Source organism: Talpa europaea (assembly GCF_964194135.1).
Source record: "Talpa europaea genome assembly, chromosome: 5".
Classification (NCBI taxonomy): Eukaryota; Metazoa; Chordata; class Mammalia; order Eulipotyphla; family Talpidae; genus Talpa; species Talpa europaea.
In genome coordinates, this window is record NC_140071.1 from 142,518,776 (window position 1) to 142,540,072 (window position 21,297).

The 21,297-nt window shown below is 70.1% G+C and overlaps 1 protein-coding gene across 1 annotated transcript; it reads left to right on the top strand.

The window, feature by feature from the left end:
- Positions 1-1,307: 1,307 nt before the first annotated feature.
- On the top strand, positions 1,308-19,299 carry SH3TC1 (SH3 domain and tetratricopeptide repeats 1; the record flags this gene model as incomplete). The annotated part of the gene is made up of 17 exons (XM_084233036.1): positions 1,308-1,482; positions 3,494-3,568; positions 4,704-4,831; positions 5,265-5,370; positions 6,577-6,723; positions 7,277-7,451; positions 8,091-8,167; positions 8,848-9,043; positions 9,246-9,379; positions 10,503-10,553; positions 11,485-13,131; positions 14,961-15,141; positions 15,717-15,867; positions 16,299-16,421; positions 16,954-17,104; positions 17,758-17,954; positions 19,042-19,299. 17 exons carry the CDS (start codon positions 1,308-1,310, stop codon positions 19,297-19,299), a joined length of 3,972 nt encoding a protein of 1,323 aa, XP_084089162.1.
- Positions 19,300-21,297: the final 1,998 nt, after the last annotated feature.

Here is a 21,297-nt window from a genome sequence, read left to right on the forward strand (position 1 = left end):
ATGCCGGGTGATGACACCGCACGCGGAGGGCTGGGGGCTCGCACGGGCAGGGCACGGCCGGCCCAGCGCTGCCCACCCACGGCCCCGGGTGGAGGCGGCCCAGGGGCACCCTCCCCCGGGGACAGCCAGAGCCTGGGGGCCGCCCCTTCTGCGGGCAGCCCACGCAGCCCACCCCTCCCGGGCGACCAGGCCTGCGCCGCACATCTCCCGGGGGTGCCAGGGTCTGCAAGAATGGGGGTCATGCGTGGGGGTGCACAGCCCAGCCCTGCGTCTGTCTGTGACATGAGGCGGTGGCGCCTGCGGGGGGACGCTTGCCGCCTGGCGCCGGGGCCTGAGCCATGGTCAGGGGGTCTCCGCGGGGCCCGGGGGTCCCCGGGCTGCAAGGCGGGAGGGGCTCTGGCCACGGGCCAGGCGTGCTCGAGCGCGGGGGGCAGCGCCTCGCACACACCCTCCCGCCAAAAGGCTCCATGAGCTGAGGGACGGGGCGGGGAAGTCAGCGCGTGGACTGGGGGGGCGGGTCCCCAAACCTCAGTCCGTCAACAGCACAGCGTCTGTGAAGCTCTGGGGCGCGGGGAATCTGAGCGCCTCCGGGGCTGCCCTGGGCTTGAGGCGCCTCCTCGGGCCAGCCTGGCCCGAGGCCCCGGGGCCCCGTCAGGACCCACTCCAGGGGGTCCCAGGGCACCCCAGGGTGGGGAGCCTCTCGGGGCTGCCTCACCCACTTCCTCCTCCCAGCTGCCTCCTCCTCTTCCTTCCCTCTTCCCGACAGGGGCCGGGGCCGCGGGCTGAAAGGCCGGCATGGGGCCTGGGCCCTGGGAATCGGGGTTCACTCGCAGTTGTGGGAGCTGACTGGGCCGCTGTGGCTCAGGGGTGAGCTCTCTCGGGGGTCTGCCCCCCTCCCCCTGCTGGGGCATGTGCGGGCCGTCCCCAGACCACAGGCCTCACATCCGAGGAGGGCCCACCACAGAGACCTCGCGAACGCCACAGCAGCGGGGGCCTGTGTGGAGCCGGCGGGGTCACCTGCCTGCCCCAGGACACCCCGCCTGCCCCAGGATGCCCCGCCTGCCCTAGGACACCCCGCCTGGTGGTGCAGGCTCCACTGCTGTCCTGGGCTGTGCTGCTCAGAGGGGCGGGAGGGCACCCCCCCAGGCAGAAGGGGTCTGTCTTCCTGAGCCTGGCCTGGCAGCAGCATCCATGTTGGTCCTGGCAGCCTGTCTTCCGGAAAGACCGTCACCGCTGACCCGCACCCTCTCCTCTCCACAGAGGCCCACGGGGCATGCCGAGTCCTCCGTGCTGGGGCCACCCCCGTCATGGAAGGTCCAGAGGAGGCGGCCGCTGAAGAGCCCGTCCTGAAGGGGAGGGGCCCAGCGTGGGCCTCGAGAGGCGGCGGCAGCAGCGATGGCCATGTCCGGAGGGTGACCGTGAGTGCACACGCGGGCTTGGACCAAGCCGGACCTGTGGGGGCCGAGGCTACTGTCAGAAGGGGTGAGCGCGGTGGGTGGGGTCCGCCCTGTCCACCTTGTCCGCCCACACGCTGCCCCCACCTGTCCACCCGTCCACCGGCTCATCCACGCGCCCTGTGCCCACCCACCGCGGGCACCCGCCCTCGCCCATCGGCCCACGAGCCCCCGCCCACCCCATCTCCTCGCCACCCGTCCCCTGGCCTCCCCACCCCGTGGGCAGAGCTGGGGGTCTGCGCTGCGAGTGGGTGGGAGTGACCGTCCAGCCACCGCTGTCCAGAGTCAGGTCCAGCTGGCGTTTCTCCAGGGGCAGAGCCCACGTGGAGGGGGGTGTTCTACACTCGCCACGGTGCAGCTCTCCACAAGCCTTCGCACGAACCCTGTTGTCCGCACAGCCCCGAGCCCTTACGAGGGCACCCAGCGGCAGCGCCCCCGCCCCTGGGGGCAGACTTGGCCCCGAAGGCAAGGGCCTGGGTGCCGTAGTCACTGCTCAGAGACAAGGCCGGCGGGGAGGCGGCGCGGGCGTGACGGGGCCAGCACCCCCTCAGCCCAGCTTCAGCCAGGCGGCCCCATCAGGCCATCGTCCACCCTCGCCCCTGCCACCTGCCCCGCTGCCCGCCAGGCCTCTGCGGTCGCACGTGGAAGCCCAGAGACCCCAGGAGCCATGAACCAGGCCTCTGGAGAACGAGGCCCAGCGGCTGGCAGAGGGCAGCTGGCACGGGGGACACTCGCTCTTGGCCGTCCTGGGGTGGGCAGGGCGGCCTCCCTCCCGGTGCCGACGTGGGGTGGGTCAGGCCCTGCCTGGCCAGGAAGAGGGCTCTGAGGAGCTGGCGTGGGGGGCTGGGCAGGGCTCCCGTTGGCACTGAGCCCACCTTCGGGCAGCAGGAGGGACAGAGCAGCCTGGAGGGCAGCTGGCAGGGGCAGCGTCTCAGAGGAAGGGGTTCCCCGGCCACCCCGCGGAAGTATTCTCCGGCCAGCACTTCCTCTCTCTGTGCCGGGGTTCCGGCATTGGCACAGGCATCGGCCTCGGCGAATCTGTGTGCCCCCACGTGGGCACTTCCCCTTTCTGGGCGGCTCCCAGGCTGCGTCAGGGAAGCCGGGCCTGCTGTGCCCCCAGGGCTCTGCGCCTCTCGCTGCCCAGGGCAGCTTCAGACTGAGCGCCAAGTCCACAGACCCGGGGCGCCTCCCGTGGGTGCCACCCGGCCCGTTCTCCCAGCCCCTGTGCCTGCGCTGCCTGCGGGACGCCCTCTAGCAGCCCGGCGCGATGGCAGCAGCGTGAGCCCGGTTGAAACACGGATGCCGCGCTGCTGCCTCGTCCCGTGCCCGCCTCCCACCCACATGCCCTGCGGAGACGGCACAGCTGGGCCCCCTGCCCCCAGGGCTGCTGTCCTGAGAATACGCCTGAGTCCTGACCACAGCGCGGGGCGAGCTGCTGCTCTGGCCCCCCAGGGAGTGGCCGGTGCCGCTGGCCCAGGAGGCGGCCTGATCCGCCCAGACCTGAGCTCCCCTGGGTGGTCACCTCACATCTGTGGCCGGCAGAACGCGGCCCCAAAGTGGCCACGCCAACCCAGCACCCAGACACAGCGCCACCCGTGGGGGGGGTTATGGATCCTGAGACGGGCTGTCCTGGCCGCTCGGGGCCTAAATGCGCCCACAGTGCTCGCAGGAGTCGGGAAGGAGACTCGGGGCAGGAGCTCGGGGCCAGGGGAGGGAGCCACGAGCTGCAGGCCCCACAGGGGACGCCGCCAGCTATGGGGGGAGGGCATAGGAGCTGGACGAGGAGGGGGAGCCAGGCCTGCGCCCTGGACTTTGCCCAGCAAGGCCCAGGGACCCTTGGGCAGGATGAGACGCCCGCGCTGCCCGGGGCAAGTGTGCACTTGGGCACTGCCCCGGCACCTGGGAGCTTCCCCCGCCAGGCTCCGGTGCCTCGGGCGGGGGGGCAGGAACTCCTGTGCTGGTGGTTTATGTGGGGGGACACCCGGGCTTTGGTGAGCCTGAGCCTGCCAGCTGCCCTCAGGACACCCGCTCTGTTACAGGCGCTGCTCCGGCCCCTGGCGTCTCCCCCCTGGCAGCAGGGACCCCTCCGGGCCAGATGGGAGCGTACCCCACAGGTAGCTCTGGGGCTGCCCCGCGCAGCAGGGTTCGCCTGGGCTGGAACGGGAACGAGGACATTCCTGGCACCCCTTCCTCCTGGGCTCGCTCTGTCCGTGGACTTGGGGTCCAGAGCAGGGCCCCAGATCCTGCCGAAGATCCCCTGGAGGAGGCCTGGCACGAGGTGCCCGGAGCGGAGCCGGGGTCTCGGGTCTGGCCCGGACTCTGCATTTCCACGCGGGGCGGAGGTGGGATGCCCTGCCTAAAGGGGCTGCAGGCCTGGGGGCCACGTGCGGGGAGCGGGACCCGGTGCCGCTCCAGGGAGGGTCGCAGGCGGCACCTGCAGGGACTAAACCAAAGGGCGGGGGCGGGGCAGTGTCCAGGGACGGACCTCCAGGGCGGGGCTCGGACAGGCGGGGTGTGGGCAGCCCGGGGAGGGGCCCTGCCGCCCCTGCTGACCCCGGGACGCGGGGGCCAGCACTGCGGGCAGGGCCCTTTGCCTCCACGCCGCCGCTGCCCGCCCTGGCCGTGGGCACTGAGCGCCGGGCCCCCCGCAGCAGCCTCAGGAAAGCTCGGCCGCCCTCTCCGGGAGGAGGGCGACAGCTCAGAGCCCGGTCTGACCTCCAGCGGGGAGCGGGGCTGGACTCCAGATCCCAGAGGGCACCGGCTGCTCCCAGCGCTGCCCCGCGGGCCCAAGCCGGGCCGTCCTGGGCGGGGGCAAAGCTGAGCTGGAGGCGGCAAGCCCCCTCGTCTTTCCTCCCGGCCTTTTCCTCTCTCCGCTGTCCCTTCCCCTTCTTCCTCCCCCTCCCCTCCCCTCCCCCTCCCCCCACTGCCGGGAGGCCCTAACTCCCCCAGCTAGCCAGAGGCCCCTTAGGGCGAGGGGGGTCCCTTGAGCTAAGATCTGAGGGGCAGCCGGGGCCTGGTCCAGGCAGGGGTGCGAGGGCCCCGGGCTGGGGGTGTCTCAGGGAGGGTGGAGTGGAGGGGCGAGTCCTCGGCTCGAGCTCCCCGGCTCCCCGGGGACCACCGCCACGGGCTTGTGGTGAGGCCCCGAGAACCAGCCTCACGTCTGGGGCCACGGGTTCTTGGGGCTGGTGCCAGCAACCCAAGGCACGGCTGGCCTGCGCCGGGTAACCCCGCCTGGCCCTGCCCCTTCAGACCTGACCCTGCGGCTGCTGGCCTTGCGGAGGAAGAGTGGGCAGCCCGACGCCGGCCTGCAGCAGGCCCTGCGGGCCCGGCTCCGCCTGCTGGAGAACGAGAGCCGGGAGGTGGCCCGGGTCCTGGGGGTGAGTCTGCCCCCGGGGGGCGGCGGGAGGAGCCGGGCCTGAGGTGGGAGGACTGCTGGGGGGCACGGACTGGGGAGGCCGAGGGCTCGGGCCTCCAGGGCACGGCGGCTGTGGGAGGGGCCGGTTCCCCGATCGCGACTCCGGGTGTCACTCTGATGACCACGATGGTGCCCTGCGGCCATGGCGTTCCAGCCTCCTTGTTCCAGGGAGTGCGTGGCCTGGGGCGGTTGGGGGGCTGTGTGCAGCCTCCATCACCCGCCCTTCACCGTGCAGAGAGCCCAGGACTGCCCTGGGGGGCCACCGTGGGCTTCAGAGCAGGGGGCGCAGTCCGGGCTGTGGCGGGAGCAGCTCTGGCTGCATCCCCGGCCCTGGCGGCCCTGCCCTCCCTACAGCCCGTGCCCTACAGCGGCCCCCAACTGGTCTCCACTCCCAGGAGCTGTCGGCCCGGCTGCTGTCCATCCACAGTGACCAGGACCAGATCGTGGTGACCTTTAAGACGTTTGAGGAGATCTGGAAGTTTTCCACCTACCATGCTCTTGGTAAGGCGGCGACCCCAGAAGGGGCCGGGATTCCCCGTGGGGGACAGGACTCTCACCCCGCCGCGCCCGCCTCACACGCCGGTGCCTGGGAGGGGGCTTCAGCAGCCTCTCGGGGGCCAGGAGCCCCAGTGCGAGCCCCGGCGTCTCAGGGTGGCAGGGCCAGTGCGGGTCAGAGCTGCCAGCGAGCCGGGCCGGTGTCCACTGCTGTGCCTTGCTTGGTGGCTCTCGGGCAAAGCGAGGCTCTGCTCTGAGTGACCACGTGCTGACCGGGAAGCTTATTCCAACCTCAGCCCAAGCGCACCCCCCAAGCACTCCCTGTCCCGGGGGAGGCCCCTGCAGGGTCTGCCTGCACCTCCCCATGTTAGCAGGGAGAGAGCGGGCACCCCGGGGCCCCCAAACCCGCCTGTGCTAAATGGGTTCTGCCATCTGCTGCACCAAGTCAAAACACTGCAGTGCGTGAGGCCTTCACGGGAGGAGCCCAGCCCCGGCCGTGCGCGGGAGACACGGTTGAGACACTCACCCGGTCACCCCCCTTGCGGGTAGATGTCCAGCGAAGCAGGGTGGGCTCAAAGGGGGACCCGGAGGCCCGAAAGCCTGCTGCACCTCTAAGGCCCCTCCTGGGGAGATCCCCGGGAAAGCGCGGGAGGGGCCAGGCGAGTCTGGGAGGAAAAGAGCAAAATCAAAACTCACGTCAAGGTGAAGCCGCCATGTCCGCCTCGCATGGCCTCTCACCCGCGTCCCCGCCTCTCCCGAGCAGCTCCCGCTGCGCCCCCGGGTCCTGGGCAGGCCAGCGTGGCTTCTCCCCGGCCTCGGCCCCAGGCTCCCGGGCCGCCTGCCTTTCTCTCCTCCCTTTCTGGCTCCCCTCGGCCTCGCAGCTCCTGCTCACACTCAGCTCCGCCCTCCCGCGGGGGCCCCTCTGTGGGCATCACACTGCTGCAGCTGGGAGCCGTGCGCCCCACGGGCAGTGCGGGCCCCCCACGGGCAGCACCGGCACCCCACGAGGGCCGCTCACACACGGGGAGCCTGGGGACCTGGAGGTGGGAGGCGGCCTCCAGGCACGGGGACCCGGCTGGACCTGGCGGCGGCCGCTTGTTCCGTCCCGCGGCTGCCCAAGCAGGGCGAGCGGATGGGCGGGAGGTGGGGGCTCCGCCCTGGGGGCCGCGGGGCTTCCCGCCCAGGCAGCGCATGATGGGCCTCCCGCCCCAGGCTTCACACACCACTGCCTGGAGAACCTGCTGGTGGACCAGGCCTTCTGGCTGCTGCCGCCGGGCGAGGACGAGGAGACGGACATCCGGGTGCACGTGGACGAGGTGACGCTGCGGCTGACGCACGAGAGCCTCCTGGTCCAGGAAGGTGGGTGCGGCGGCGGGTGGTGCTGGGGCGTCCGGGGACTCGGGCAGCTGGCGGGGCGGGCCCTGGGCCCTGGGCTGGGAGGGGGGGCGCGGGCAGTGTCAGCCCAGGCCCGGTCACCCAGCCGGACAGACCCTGATCCCCCACAAGGAGGTCATGGGAAAGTGGGCTTCGTGCGTCCCACCCGGGCTGTGGCTCCGAGGCCGTGGCGGCCGCAGACAAGAAGGGAGGGCCGTGGCCAGGCCCCTGCAGCCGCCCACGCAGGAAGGGCTGGGCATCATGCTCCCAGCCCTCAGAGCACAGCCGGGAAGCAGGCTCAGAGGGTCCGAGCCTGGGCACGGTGGCAGGACGTGTCTGGACGGAGTGGACACCAGCCCGGTCCAGCCTCTGGACAGGCCCCTTGGGCTCTGGGGTCGGGCAGCTGGTTTCAGTGAACGTTGAAAGTAGGGGTGGCGGGGTGGGCTCCGGCAGGTGCAGCTGTCTCACCTGTGGCGGGGCCCACCTGCACAGTGGCCATGTCCAGAGCCCGAGTGACCGGCCTCTCCTCCCTGCCAAGGGCCTTTCTTTGTCCGGGGCGAGGACCATCACGTGAGAGTGACGACTGGTTCCCTCAGGCGGCCTTCGGGGCTTCCCCAGGGAGAGGCGTCCCTGGCAGAGGACAGGCCGACTCGCAGCCCCAGCAGCCCCACCGAGGAGGCAGCCCCCGTGGAGCCTTTGACTCCGTTTCACCAGTAGGTACCGACCTTCGTCTCTGCTTCCTGCCCGTCCAGTAGCGCGAGGCCCCGGGAGTCCCCAGGCCCTGGTCTGCTAGGAACCCCGGGGGGTGAGGCGGGGTGAGCCCAAGGTGTGGGGCACGCAGCTCTGCTCTGTGTCGTTCTGGGTTGTTCTGAGCAGTCTTTGAGGGAGCCATGTACCATGCGCCCCTGCAAGGAGACCACGAACCCTGCGCAAACATAAACCAACATGCAGATAACGCCTCCGAGAAGGAGAGAGCAGGGAACGTGTAAGCTCCTGCTCACGTGCTGGATGCACGCTGGGCACTAACTTGACAGAGCTTCCTGGCAGCCAGAGCAAAAAGAGAAATTGGATGTGCTGATACTCAGAGCCCACGCAGCGCCAGGCCGTGGCTCAGCTCCTCCCAGGCTGCTGGGCAGAGGTCCCTGCAGGAGGGCAGGAGCTGCTGGGCAGGGGCACAGGCTCCTGGGGGCGGCACCACAGCACTGGGCCTGGAGCCTGCACACCTGGCAGGTGTCTGTGGGGGGGCAGGTGGAGACCCCACTCTGGTCCCAGGGGCTGCCGACTCGTCCAGTCGACACAGTCTCCATCGCCCCAAACATGAGGCCACAGCACAAACCTCCTCCCGCTCCCAGGTGGGCTCTCAGGGCACCCGAGGGCCTGGGTGACGACTCCGTGGCAGGGCCCGTGGCCCCGGAGCAGGCGCTGATGGGTGAGTGTTTCCCTGGGAAGAGGCGAGCGAGGAATGGCAGTTCCCAACCTGAGGCTGCTGCACTCGCCCTCTCTCCTCCCGGCCAGAGGAGCCAGATCCCCTCCTGTGCTCGAGGCTCGCACAGCACGCAGCTCCCCGGCCGCCCCCCACCTGCCCCCCGGGAGCTGCCGAAGGCAACTCAGCCACTTCTTGGCCCATCTCCATCTCGGCTCCCTTCCGCTGCCACCCTGAGCGGCCCTGAGCACCCGGTGGGCGGCTAAAGACAGAATGGCCAGCTGCCCTGTGCAGGGACAGGCCCCTGCTCCCCGGGAGCCCGGCTGGCGAGCGCGTGGCCGGCCGTGGTGCCCATCAGGCGGGCATGAGACCCGTGCAGGAGGGAGAGGGGCTCGGCCTTACAGCCTCCCGCTGGGCCCCCGCCTGGCCTCACCAGGTGGGATGGACAAGAGCCCTGGCCTCAAAGCCCTGACCGTGACCTGGACCTGGTTCCTCCACATCTGGGTCTCAGTTTCTTACCATCACTGCGGGGATGACGCCCCCCAGGACCCAGGACCGTGGCCCTCGGGTGCCCGGGCCCAGCTCCCTCCTCCGGGCGAGCCTGCAGCAACACCCAGTGTCCCACTGGCCTGCAGCTGGGGCAGACCTGGCCTGGCGCCTCTGCTGACCACGTGCCCTCCCCGCAGCCACAGGCCTGGCCTCGGCGGTGGCAGACTGCGAGGGCTCGGGCCCCGAAGAAATGAGCTTCCGGGCTGGCGACCACATCGAGATCCTTGGCGCCCGGGTGCCCGGCCTGCCCTGGTGTGTGGGCCGTCACGTGGCCTCGGGCAGGGCGGGCTTCGTGCCCGCAGGAGCCGTCAGCGTGCAGGGCCAGGAGTCGGTGTGAGTGCGGTGGGCGCCCCTGGGAGGGCAGGGGCCTTGGGAGGCCCCAGGACGGACGCGCCTCCTCCCAGGGCCCCCCTGAGAGCAGGGCCTGTCCTGGCCTCTCTGTCTCCCAGCAGCCGGGCGCAGGGACCCCACGGGGCAGGCCGCACCCGACAGGACCCTGCCTTTGGAAACCACTGACGCGCGCGTCATTTTCCAGGTCGGAAGACGTGATTTTCCTCACTGAGGACGAGAGGGCGTTCTTCAGCAGCGAGGGGCGCTTCTCCGAGGAGGAGGCCAGGCGGCTGCTGAGGAGGACGTCGGGCTCGGACGCCTGCACCCAGTACAGCCTGGGTGGGTCAGGCGGGGCCGTCGCGGTTGCCCCAAACCTGCTTCCCAAAGGGCTGGACGGAGAGACGCCCCCAAGTCCCCCAGGCGCTGGCCACACCTGGCTCTGTGTGCTCAGCTGCCCAGTCCGCTCTCCTCACAACAGCCTTCCTGCCCCGTGGGGAGCGCTGGCTCCTCAGCGGTGAATGCCAACCCCAGGCACCAGCAGTGACCAGACAGATGCTATTGCTGCCCAGGGCCACGCGGGGCTGCAGAGACATGGGGGTGGGGCTAGGAGATGCAGAGGGGCCCTGAGGCTCCTGCTATGGGGCAGGGGGCAGCGAAGCCTTCCCTCCTGCCACCAGAGGCACCAACCTCACAGCCACACGTGCACACTCACCACGCCCGTGCATGCACAGGGGCATGTGGGTGTGCACACAGCAGCATGTGCACACACAGCCCACAATACACACACCGAGGCAGGCAGCACTGCCCACACGTGTGCACGCCCACCTGAACTGTGCGCGTGCGCGCACACACACACACACACACTCCCCACCACATGTGCACAGGGCCACGTGCACACACCTCACATGTAGGTCAAAAGCTCCCAGCCCCACCAGCAGCCTCTCCTCTGCAGCCGCGGGCCTGGCTCGGCCTCAGCATGGCAGGGCCAGCTGCGGGGGCTCGTGGGCCCTCCTGGCTGGTACAGGGTCTCCCCCGCTGGGCCGCCTGGCTCCGACCTCAGCTCTGCAGCCGTGGTTCCAGCGCTCAGCGCACGTCTCACCCCCCTCCTTCTCCCTTGACTTCTGTGGCCACTGAGCTGTGGGTGGCCAAGGCCCTGGCCGGCACAGCTTTGGAGCGGGATTCTGTGCCAATGGGCCATGCCGCTCCCCGGGAGTGCTGGAAGGAGGGTGCCACTCTGGTGGGAGGCAGGACCCCACTCCCAAGGGACAGCGCAGAGGCCCCTGTGGGGGTCAAGGCTGTCTGGGGTGGGCTGGCCAGGCCTGCAAGGTGGGGTTCGTTCCCCTCGGCTGGCGCGCCCAGCCCCTGCACAAGTCCGCTATCCTGTGTGTAGCGCAGACCCCGCGTGGCCACCCGCGGCCCGGCCCAGAGGCAGCACTCAAGTGGCTCTCCTCTCTCTTTGCAGACCGACTAGCGGACGCTGGGCTGGAGGGGCCAGAGGGGCCGGATGAGCAAGGTGGGTTGTCCAGGCACTGTGAGGGCTGCCCCGGCAGCAGAGGCCTGGCTGGGTGTGGGGGATTGCTGCGCGGGAAGGTTATTGGGGGTCTCCATCCCGCAGGAGGGCTGGGTGAGGTGGAGGTGACGCCCCCCCTTTGCTGTGGCAGTGGGTCCCCAGGGAGCATGCAGCCCCGCACTGTCCCCAGCAGACGTGGACTCTCCGCTGCCTGCTGCTGCTCAGCTGGGGGTTCCTCTCCCACAACCAAAGTGACAGAAATTTGCTCCAGGCTCTGCTCTGCAGGGTGAAGGGGAGGCGGAGCAGAATATGGGGAAGCCCCTGTGGTCAGCTTCAGCAGACCCGGGCCCCTCCTTCCCGTCCCCAACAGAGTCTGCCCGGGGCCCCTTTGAGGGTTCCTGGGGATGGCACCCACTCGGGGATGTGGCCAGGGCTGTTCCAGGGCCTGGTGCTTTGTCCCTTTGAGCCCCGTAAGAACCGGGCTCAATCTCCCAGCCGCGGGGAAGGTCTGAGGGCCGCATCCCTCTCCTCCTAACGGAAGTGTCCCCAGGATAGAGCCAGCGCGGGGGGCCAGTCCCCAACTCGACTGTGGCTGGGGGGGCCTCCATGCTCCTGCAGAACAGCAGCTGTGACCGGGTCTCCATGCAGTGGCGGGGAGGCCGGCCCTGGAGGGGGACCCCTCGCTGGTGCGTGAACATTCTCGGGGCCACCGGGCATAAAGGGGCCCCGAGGGTGCTGAGCTCCATGGCAGGCCTCCTGGGGCTGCAGCGCGGCAGGGCCCACGTCCTCTGGTGTCCGTGCTCAGTCCCCACGCATGCTGCACGCCGGGTGCCATGAGGGGGGCACTGAGGCCTGGGGGGTGCCCGCCAGCCTGGGAGGGGGCGTGCCCAAGCCTGCCCGCAACCCTAACCTATTGGGCCTTGGTAACTTGCAGAAATTCCTTCACTTGGTGTGAACCCGGAGCCCCGGCAGACCCTGCAGAAGGTGAAGAATGTCCTAGAACAATGCAAATCCTGCCAGGGCTGCCCCACAGAGCCCGTGTCCTGGGGACTGCACAGAGCATCCAGAAGCCCCAGCTCGCTGGGCCCCGAGGAGCCGGTCATCTACCTGGATGCCGAGGACGCCTGGGATGACCCAGAAGCCCTGGACCCACTGCTGCTGCTCCTGGACGCTCCGGGGTACCAGGCCTGCTTCCGAGGCCTGTACGACCTGTCCCTGCAGGGGCCGAGCAGCCTGTTCCGCGGCTTCAGCAACGAGGACCAGCTGGCCGGGTGCCTGGCACAGGTCCGGGGAGTGGCCAAGAGGGCCGGCCTCCCCATGGCGCTGGCCAGGCTCTGCTTTGTGCTGGGGCAGCTGTGCGCGCGCAAGCTCAAGCTGTCCCAGGCCAGGGTGTACTTCGAGGAAGCCCTGAGCACCCTGGGAGGTCACTTCGACGACCTCTTCCTGGTGACAGCCGTGTACACCAGCCTGGCCGCCGTCCACCTGAAGCAGAAGAACAGGGACAAGTGTGCGCAGGTGGTGCCCAAGGCCCTGGCCCTGCTGCTGGGCGCGCCAGGGCTGCTGTGCAGCTCCGAGGCCGAGGCGGAGCTCCTGAGGCACGGCCTGCGGGGAGCCATCCGCAGCCGGAGCCCGCCGGCTGAGGCGCGGGCCTGCTTCCTGCTGGCCCGGCACCACATCTGCCTCAAGCAGCCCGCGGAGGCCCTGCCCTTTCTGGAGAGGCTGCTGCTCCTGCAGGGGCCCACGGGCGCTGCCTGGCCGGCCGACTGCTACCTGCTGCTGGCGGACGTGTACAGCCACAAGTGCCTGCCGCACCTGGCGCTGAGCTGCGTGAAGGTGGCCTCGCGCCGGGCACAGGGCTCACTGGCTAGTGCGTTCAGGAGCATGGACCTGGTGCTGCGCCACACGCCCCGGCTGCATGGCCTCCCCGCCCAGATCGCCCGCTACCTCAGGCAGGCGCTGGCCACAGGTGTGGGCCCCACCCTGCGTGGGCCCCTCTATGCCAGCCTGGCCCAGCTGCACAGTCACCACGGGCAGCACGGCCGGGCCATTGCCTTCATGACACAGGCCCTGGACGCCGAGGCCAGGGCCGGCAGCCACTCTGCCGTGGACTGCCTGGTGGCCCTCGCCTGGCTGCACATGCTCCATGGGCAGAGCTGGGTGGCCCTGGACATCCTGGAGTCCACCCTGGATGCGGCAGTGGCCAGTGTGGACCAGGAAGGCGTGATCGCCAATATGGCAGCCATCGCCCTGAGGAGAACCGGCAGGACCCGGCAGGCGGCCGAGGGCTACTACCGCGCCCTGCGTGTTGCCAGGCTCCAGGGCCAGCCGCGGAACCAGGCGGTGGTCCTGGCCAACCTGGGGGCCCTGTGTCTGCGGGCGGGTGCCGGCCGGCTGGCCCAGCACTACTTCTTGGAGGCTGTGAGGCTGTTCGCGCAGCTGCCCAGCGGGGAGCGCGGCCCCGACTTCACGCAGGTGCTGCTGCAGCTGGGCCACCTGTGCACCCGCAAGGCCCTGGCCCAGCAGGCCGAGTGCTACTACCAGTGGGCCTTCCTGGTCGCTGTGGAGACCGGCCACCTGGAGAGTAAGTGCTGCCAGCCCTTCCGCACCTGCGCCTGTGACGGCCCCCGCCCCCGGGGAAAATGCCATGCCCGGGTTCCAGAGGGGCCAGGCAGAGAAGGGCGGCCAGCTGGCCAGCTGGGATGCCAACCGGGCATCCCGAAGCCTCAGGGGAACAGGCAGCAGTTGCCCTGGACAAAACACAGGCCGGGGGGGCGGCGGCTAAGCCCAGAGGCGTGCGTGGGTCTTGAGCCGCAGAGGGCATGTGCGTGCCTGGCTCTGCGCCGGTGGCAGGTGTGGGAACAGGCGCCCCAATCACCAGAGCCCAAGGGGCACGCAGTGTGTCGATGCCACTCTGGCCCCGAAGGGCAGGATGGGGGCGTCTGTTCAATCTGGGACCTGGGTTGTGGGAGGTTTGGCCGAGCAGGGGCGGGGGCAGCTGCTGGCAGGTGCGCCTGTGCCAAGGCCCCGGGGCGATGGGCCTGGCCTGGCAGGGGTGCAGTGGTGGGCCGAGGGCTGCGAGGACCGGGGACCCTGGCTGTGGTTGGACATTTTTCCTGAGAGCACCGGGGAGCTGTTGAGATGTGGAACACTCGCCGAGGCTGGAAGGGGATCCATGAGCCCCCAGGCAGAGCCGAGAGCCTGCCCCGACCACGGTGGCCTCTCGGGTCCTGGGGCGCTCGCCGGTGCTCCCGAGGCCTCTCAGAAGCCTCCTGTGATGCCCAGCCGACCACTGGGGATTCAGACTTGGAAGAGGCAAGCCAGGGGCCGGGGTACCTGGTGCCCCCCCAGTGCAGGCTGGGGAGACCAGGACCTCCCGGAGCTGGTGGGGTCACTGCTGAGTCCTGCGGGGGCTTCCGTCTCTGGGAGCTTGTCCGCGGCGGTCTGCTCGTCGGTGCAGGGAGCTGCCCGCGTCCACGCCCGACTGCGGCCCCTGCCCGGGCCAGGCCAGCTGGGATGTGTCCACGTTGTTCCTCCTGGCCAGGAAGCCTGGGTTCTACTGCTCGTCTCTGCAGCCCGTCCTCTCCCCCCGGCCCTGGGCCCCTCCTCCTCCCGCGGCTCTGGCAGGGACGCCCTTCCCGGCTCCCCGCATGGGCTTGGCGCTTCGCCCGGCCCCCCGGCCGCAGAGCCCAGGGCAGGCGCGCAGCGTGCTGAGCTTTCATCTCCCCCTCGCGAAAGCTCTAGTTTCGGTTGTGATTTCCTCCTCACTGCCCAGCGGTGGGGTGAGCGCTGCCTTCCACGCCTCCTGCTGTCGCCTGGAGACCCCCACGCTGGGGCTGGTGCCTGCGCTGGGGCTGGTGCGCCCCCGGCCGAGTCCGCCCCCCCGGGCTGACGGAGAGTAGCCTGAGATGTGGCCGTGGACCCTCTGCCAGAGGCGGCCCTGGAAGCTGCTGTGGGTCTAGTCGGTCTCGTGAGCTCAGTCTCCCCTTCCCTGTTGGTCTCTGGGTCCTTTGACCACTGATGGCCCCTGGCTCTGGCTCCCGGGAGGCCGGCGAGGGGTGTGGGGCCGGCTGCACGAGGGAGATGGGTCCGGGGCGTGCCAAAGTCCATGCCTGATGCCCGCCCCGCCATGTGCGCGTGCTGTGGCCTCGGCCGTGGCCCTGCGTGTGCCCGCCCGGCCGGGGGCAGTGTGGCTGCAGCTGTGCTCGGTGGGGCCCTGCCAGGACCAGCCCGGTGGGTGCACAGGCTCGTGGCGTCTCCACGGCGTCTAGGGCCCTGCCGCGGCCGTGCGACACTGAGCAGGCCGAGCTCAGTGCTCCCGGCTGTGTCACCCCTGCGAGCGGGGCAGGAAGGGTGGGCACAGGGCTCTGTGGCCGCAGGGCGGTGACCTCTGACTTCTGTCCCCCACCCCAGGCCAGCTGCTCGCCATCCAGCAGCTTTGTCACTTCTATACGGCCATCATGCCTAGCAAGGCCCAGTGCGTCGTCTACCACGAGTTCCAGCTCTCGCTGGCCCGCAGGGTGGCCGACAAGGTGCTGGAGGGTCAGCTCCTGGAAACCATCAGCCGCCTCTACCTGTCCCTGGGCACCGAGAGGTGAGGCTGGCTCCACGGGACGGGGACTGGGGTGCTGGGCCCTGGCCGGGACAGCCCCTCCTGGGGGACATCCTGCTCCTCAGCCCAGATGACAGCAGCGCACGGACCCGCTCGGCTCGTACCCAGAGGCGTCCCCGGAGGCAGAGTGTGGTCCCTGGGCTGTTCTGGCCTTGCAGCCGCGGCAAGCCTGCCTGAGCCGCCGCCCTGAGCCGCTGGCCCGGGCCTCTGGGGTGAAGGCAGCGGCCACTGTGGCCGGAGGAGCTGGTCCACAGGAGACGCCCGACGTCCGGCTCTCCCCCGGGCAGGGCTTGGGGTGGCATGTCCAGTGTGGAGTCCACACCGAGCATCCTGATCAGGTGGGGCACCCCAAATCACAGCGATGACACCCCTCCATGTGGGAATTCACCCCCAGAGCCAGGAAGCTCTTCCATGGGTGAGGCCTCACCCCACCCCAGCTCCAAGCCTCAGTTCACAGCGGGACGGTGGGGCCTGGGCCAGTGCACCCAGAGTGGGATCCCCACAGCGGCAGCCACTCACCCGCAGCGCGTGGTCTGACCGTCCACCCCCAATTCCAGGGCCTACAAGTCCGCGCTGGACTACACCAAGCGCAGCCTGGGCATCTTCATCGACCTGCAGAAGAAGGAGAAGGAGGCGTACGCCTGGCTGCAGGCTGGCAAGATCTACTACATCCTGCAGCAGAGGGAGCTGGTGGACATGTACATCCAGGTGCGCCCCCACCCCACCCCCCGCCAGAAGCCCCTGCCGCTGGCCTGCTGCCCCCCAGGCACTCCTGGCCCCTCCAACCCTCTGGACACCCCCAGACCCCAGCACCTCCAACACCTTCCACAATGATCCAAACTCTGAGGGCAGCAGCCTGAGTTGCTCCTGCTGCCCACCCCGTGCCGTGGGAGTCTATGAGGGGACAGGCGCTCCCCTTCAAGACACACCCCCCACACACACACAAAACACGGCTCAGAACACGCCAGAGGCCCTGAGCCCTGTGAGGCTGTCTCAGGCCCTGCTGTGGGGCGGGGCCTGGCGCCAGCTGAGAGCTCAGGCCCGAGGGGGACGTGCTGGCCGCAGCTGTGAGGGCGGTCCCAGGTGCGGGGGCGCTGGGCTCCCGGGCACGTGGCCATGAGGGCGCCCGCCTCCCGCAGGTGGCTCAGAATGCGGCCCTGTACACGGGGGACCCCAACCTGGGGCTGGGGCTGTTCGAGGCGGCCGGGGACATCTTCTTCAACGGGAGCCGGGAGCGGGAGAAAGCCGTGTCCTTCTACCGGGTGAGCTGCCGAGGGCCAGTTGGGCGGGTCTGGGGCCCTCGCTTCCTGGTGGCTCTGCCCGGAGTGATCTTGGCCCCCAGATGAAGAGGCCAGAGGCAGCTCAGGGTCACGGTGCGCGTCGGGACGCCCCACTGCTCGGGGTGAGTCCAGTCCCCCTTTGACGGTGAGGAGCCCAGGCTCGGGCCGTGGGAGGGCCGGCCGGTCCAGCCGCACCTTCTCCCCTGAGGGCGCTGCCCCCTGCCCGTGCCCGGCCCAGCTCTCAGGTATGGCCCAGCCCTGGCACAGAGGGCATCCGGGCCTCCTGGGCAAGGCCCCTTGCCCAAAGGGCGGGGCCGGGCTGAGGTCAGGCCTGTGGCTGGACGGGCTCGGGTCCCGCCAGGCTCGCCATGGCCAGTGTCACGACCTCCCTGAGTGGGCCTTTCTTTGCGGACGGCGAGTGAAGCCCAGCGGGGTGGGCGGGAGCTCGGCACCCATGGGGCTCTGAGGAGGGTGCGGTTGCCGTGCTGCGGGGCCTGATGTCGCCTGTGTGCAGGACCGGGCGCTGCCGCTGGCCGTGACCACGGGGAACCAGGAGGCCGAGCTGCGGCTGTGCAACAAGCTGGCGGCGCTGCTGGTGGAGCTGGAGGCACCGCACGAAGGCCTGGAGTTCGCCCACGTGGCCCTGGCGCTCAGCATCACCCTGGGTGAGCCCCGTCCCCTCCCGGGCCAGCTCTGGGGTGTGGGGCCTCAGCAGCGGAGGCGGCAGGGCCGAGGCAGGATGCTCTCCGGAGAGTGTCAGCGCCCCTGATGGTGCCTGCCCGGACAGTGAACCGAGAGCTCCCAGGCCCCCCACCCCAACATCCCAGGCTCCTCACTGGCCCCTCTGGGGTGTCCTGCCCCCCACCTGTGTCCACCTGTATGCAGACCCCCACAGCCTTGCTCCCAGCCAGCCCCACTGTGCTCTGGCTGGCAAAATGCCCGCGCTTTCCCAGAGCTGGGCCCTCAGCGGTGGGCATCCCTCTGTCCGGGCTGTCTGTGTTCTGCTGAGCCAGGGAACCAGCACACAGTAGGGCCAGCACACAGCAGGGCCACCACAGGGTTTGCCCTGGCCCTGCAGCGCTGGCCCTGGTGGGGGAGGATGCTAGAGACAGCAGCTGGGCAGGCCGGGGCTCCCAGGGGCGGGGTGGGCTGTGGCCCGGCCGGGCCTGGGGTGGCGCCTGCAGGCTGGAGGCCTGGGGCCCGTGAGTGTGCAGGCAGGAGCTGGGGCCCACACCCCCGGAGGACGGGTGCGCAGAGGGCCGGGCCGGCCGGGGACACGGTGGTGGGCAGGGCGCTGCTGACAGCCGCCCATCCGCAGGGCACCGGCTGAACGAGCGTGTGGCCTGTCACCGGCTGGCCGAACTGCACCACCGGCTGGGCCAGGCCGAGCTGGCCGAGCACTTCTACCTCAAGGCGCTGTCGCTCTGCAGCTCGCCGCTGGAGTTCGGCGAGGAGACCCTGTACTACGTGAGGGTGTACCTGGTGCTGGGCGACATCATCTTCTACGACCTGAAGGTGGGGCTCGGGGCGGGGCGCCCTGGGGACCTGGGGCCTGGGCCAGCTGCCAGGAGCAGGCAGGTCAGCGGGGCGCGCAGCATGCCCCTGTGCACCCAGCATCTCGCGAGCTTGGGGTCAGCAGGGGCTGACCTGTGGGCCACCAGGCAGCCATGGGCTAAGGGCCAGCGGAAGGGAGTGCCATCCGAGGGCCTCCGGGAGGTGGTCGCAGAGCAGAGTCTGGACAGTTCCCCACACAAAAGCGGAAGGGGATAGGGTGTTCTGGGGGCAGAGCGGGCCCCCCAGGCCCCCAGAGACTCTCGCTACCAGGTGAGTCCCAAATCCCGGCACCTCCTCCAGGAAGCCTGCCTGTAAGTACAGAGTTCTTCCTCCCTGGATTCCTGAGACACCCAGCTGTCCCCGGGGGAGGCTGGGGGGCCTCTGTGGTCCTGCTTCACAGGGGCAGGCACTGGTCAGGGTTATCGAGCAGTCCCTTGGGACCTCAGTGCTGGGGGACCCTCGGGAGACTGTGGGGGTGAGTGGAGGCGCGGGAGGGCCCTGAGCTGGAGTCTGGGGTTTGATCCAAGTGTCTGGCATCTGAGGACTAGGGGCACCCCCCATCAGGCTGCTGCAAGCTCCCGAGGCGACTTTACACTGGCCCTCGGCAGGGAGAGGCCCGGACCTGCAGCCTCCGTGTGGACACGGGGCTAGCGTGGGGCTCTGGGAGCAGGTGGGCCAGGCCCCTCAGCCCCGGGGGCCACAGGTGAACTCCAGGTGCTGGAGCTTTGGGGGAAGGGCCAGGGCCTTCCAGGGCAGTGTGAGGCTGGGTAGGGGCGGGGTGGGGGGACAGCAGGGTGTGAGGCCCCCGGCAGCTCCTGGGGTGCCCGCAGGAGGACATGCAGGTGTCCAGGCCCCCAGCACAGAGCTCAGGCCCTGGGGGCAGCGCTGGAGCCTGGGCCTCCGGCAGGAAGCGCTGACCCACTGTCAGGGCCGCGGCCCTGGGCTCACCAGGCGGAAGGCGGAGAGGCGGGCGAGGTGGCCTCTGGGCTTCAGCTCCAAGCCCACCACCCCGGGCGCAGGCCACCCCGGCTCTCACCTCTCCCCACAGGACCCCTTCGACGCGGCCGGGTACTACCAGCTGGCGCTGGCGGCGGCTGTGGACCTGGGCAACAAGAAGGCGCAGATGAAGATCTACTCCCGCCTGGCCACCATCTACCACAAGTTCCTGCTGGACCGCGAGCAGTCCCTCTTCTTCTACCAGAAGGCCAGGGCCTTCGCCACCGAGCTCAGCGGCCGCCGGGGCAAGCCGGTCCCTGAGCAGTACTGCAGGCGGATGCCCTGGCTGGCCCCCGCCCAGCGGCCCTGAGCGTCCCGGGCGGATGTCCTCGGGGTGGAGCCCCCGCAGCAGGGGTCAGACCGCAAGAAATGGTTTGGCGGGAACCACGGAAGGCCGAGGCTGACCTCCCGGGGGCTGCCCACGGTCCCCAACCCCAGACGCCTACCTGTCAGAGCGGGAGGGCCCTGGGCATCGACCGCTCCCTGCGCCCTCACGGCGCCCGCCTTCAGCCCTCAGGCCACCCCAGCAGATTGGGTGCATCTGTCTGGGTTTGCAGTGGAAGAGATGGAGGCACAGAGAGGCCAGGGCCGTGCCCGCGGTCAGCAGCAGGTGGGCAGCGCTCCTGAGCCGGGTCCCCACCCCAGCCTCCACCTCCCCGCAAGCAGGCAGGGGCAGGAGCCCAGGGCCCCCACCTCAGCTGTTCTGAGCGCCTCCTTTTTCTTCAGTTTTTGTTGTTGTTAATAAGGTGAAATTCACACAACATAAAATTTACCATTTAAACGCATTTTTGTGCATTTATGATGCGATGCACCCACCACCTCCGTCTAGTTCCAGAACACTTGCCTCACCCCAGAGAAGCCCGCTGTCCCCCTGAGAGCCGCTCTCCCCCCTCCCCCAAGACGCTCATTTAGCAGAAGGGGGACCAGCTCCGAGCAGGGCTTGGGACAGTGGGAGCCTGGCGAGGCCCCGGCTTTGCTGCTTCTCCCAGGACGGACAGGTCAGGGGCTCTGTCTCGGGGTAACGGGCCCCCCCACCACAGCCGTCCAGGCCCGGCCGGCCGCTCCCACCAGGGGGCAGCGGAGAGCACGCCCTTGCTGCCCGGGCTGGCGCTGGACCAGCTGGAGGCGCCATCTGCCCCCCAGGACGGCTGCGCGGGGGCGGGGCGGGGGCTCCGTAATTGAAAACACCAGGCAGGAGAGGCTGCCCGTGCAGTAACCCCTGGACACCAGTCTCAGAGGCCGTTGACCTGCTGGGCAGCGCCCCCAGTCTGGGCCTGCAGCCATCGCATGGAGGGGGACCAGCCCCAGAGCCCGCGCCTCCCTGGAACCCTTCCTGTCCCCCACGGCTTCCTCCCCACCCCCACCGCATTCCCCTGCCAAGGCCGGGCCCCAGCCCTGCCCGGGACCCTGCGCTGGCCTCCAGGGCCTCTGGGCCCTCAGGAGCAGACCTGGAGGTGCAGGGGCGACTCCTCCTGCCGCCTGGCTCCAGTCCCAGCCCCGGCCTCCAGGCTGTGGGGCTCCCGGGAGAGTTTATTCCTCGGAGGTCTGGTTTGGTCCCGTGTGAGCCGAGCATCTCTATGGGGCTGCACTGCGGACTCGAGGGGCCCCACCCAGCCCCAGCCCCGGACCACTGGGGGTTCTTCCCATTAACATGTCCCGAGGCGGGAGGGGCTGCACCCCAGCAGCAGACCCCCAGTCACCCCCACCGCCGGCCCCTCCTCATGCGTGACCGGAGCCTCCCCACAGGGTCCAGGGCATGAAGTGTGGACGTGGGTGCGTGTGGAGAGCAGAGCCAAGAGGGGCCGCTAGGCCCCGGACTGTGGCTGAGGGACACGGGGAGGCTGGCTGGGCCTCATGTCAGCTGGGCTTCAGTCCTGCTTGACCGCTTCAGAGGCCAGGCCTGGACAACCCTCCCAGCAGAGGGGGCGTGAGATGGGCACGTGCCCGGCACACAGTAGGCACTCGGCACACAGTAGGCACTCGGCACTGTGCACCGAATGGGCACCTGGCCCAGAAGCCCTGGTTTTAGAAGGCAGTGTCTCCGCTGGGCTCGCCGGCTGCCTGCCCTGCACACCTACTGCGCGCAGGCTCCACTGACCGCCGCAGACCAGGCGCAGGACTGTCACGTGGGGGCAGTTCCGGAGGCGCTCCCGGGCGGGATGAACTCACGCTCCTGGCCAGGGCTCCCTGGAGGCCTCCTAGCCTCCTCCCCAAACAGAGAGGGAAAACAGCCTGCGAGGCCCACCGCCCACCTCCTGGCTGCAGGCGCCAGGCTCCCTGCCCGCCTGCTCGGAGGCCGCCGTCCCTG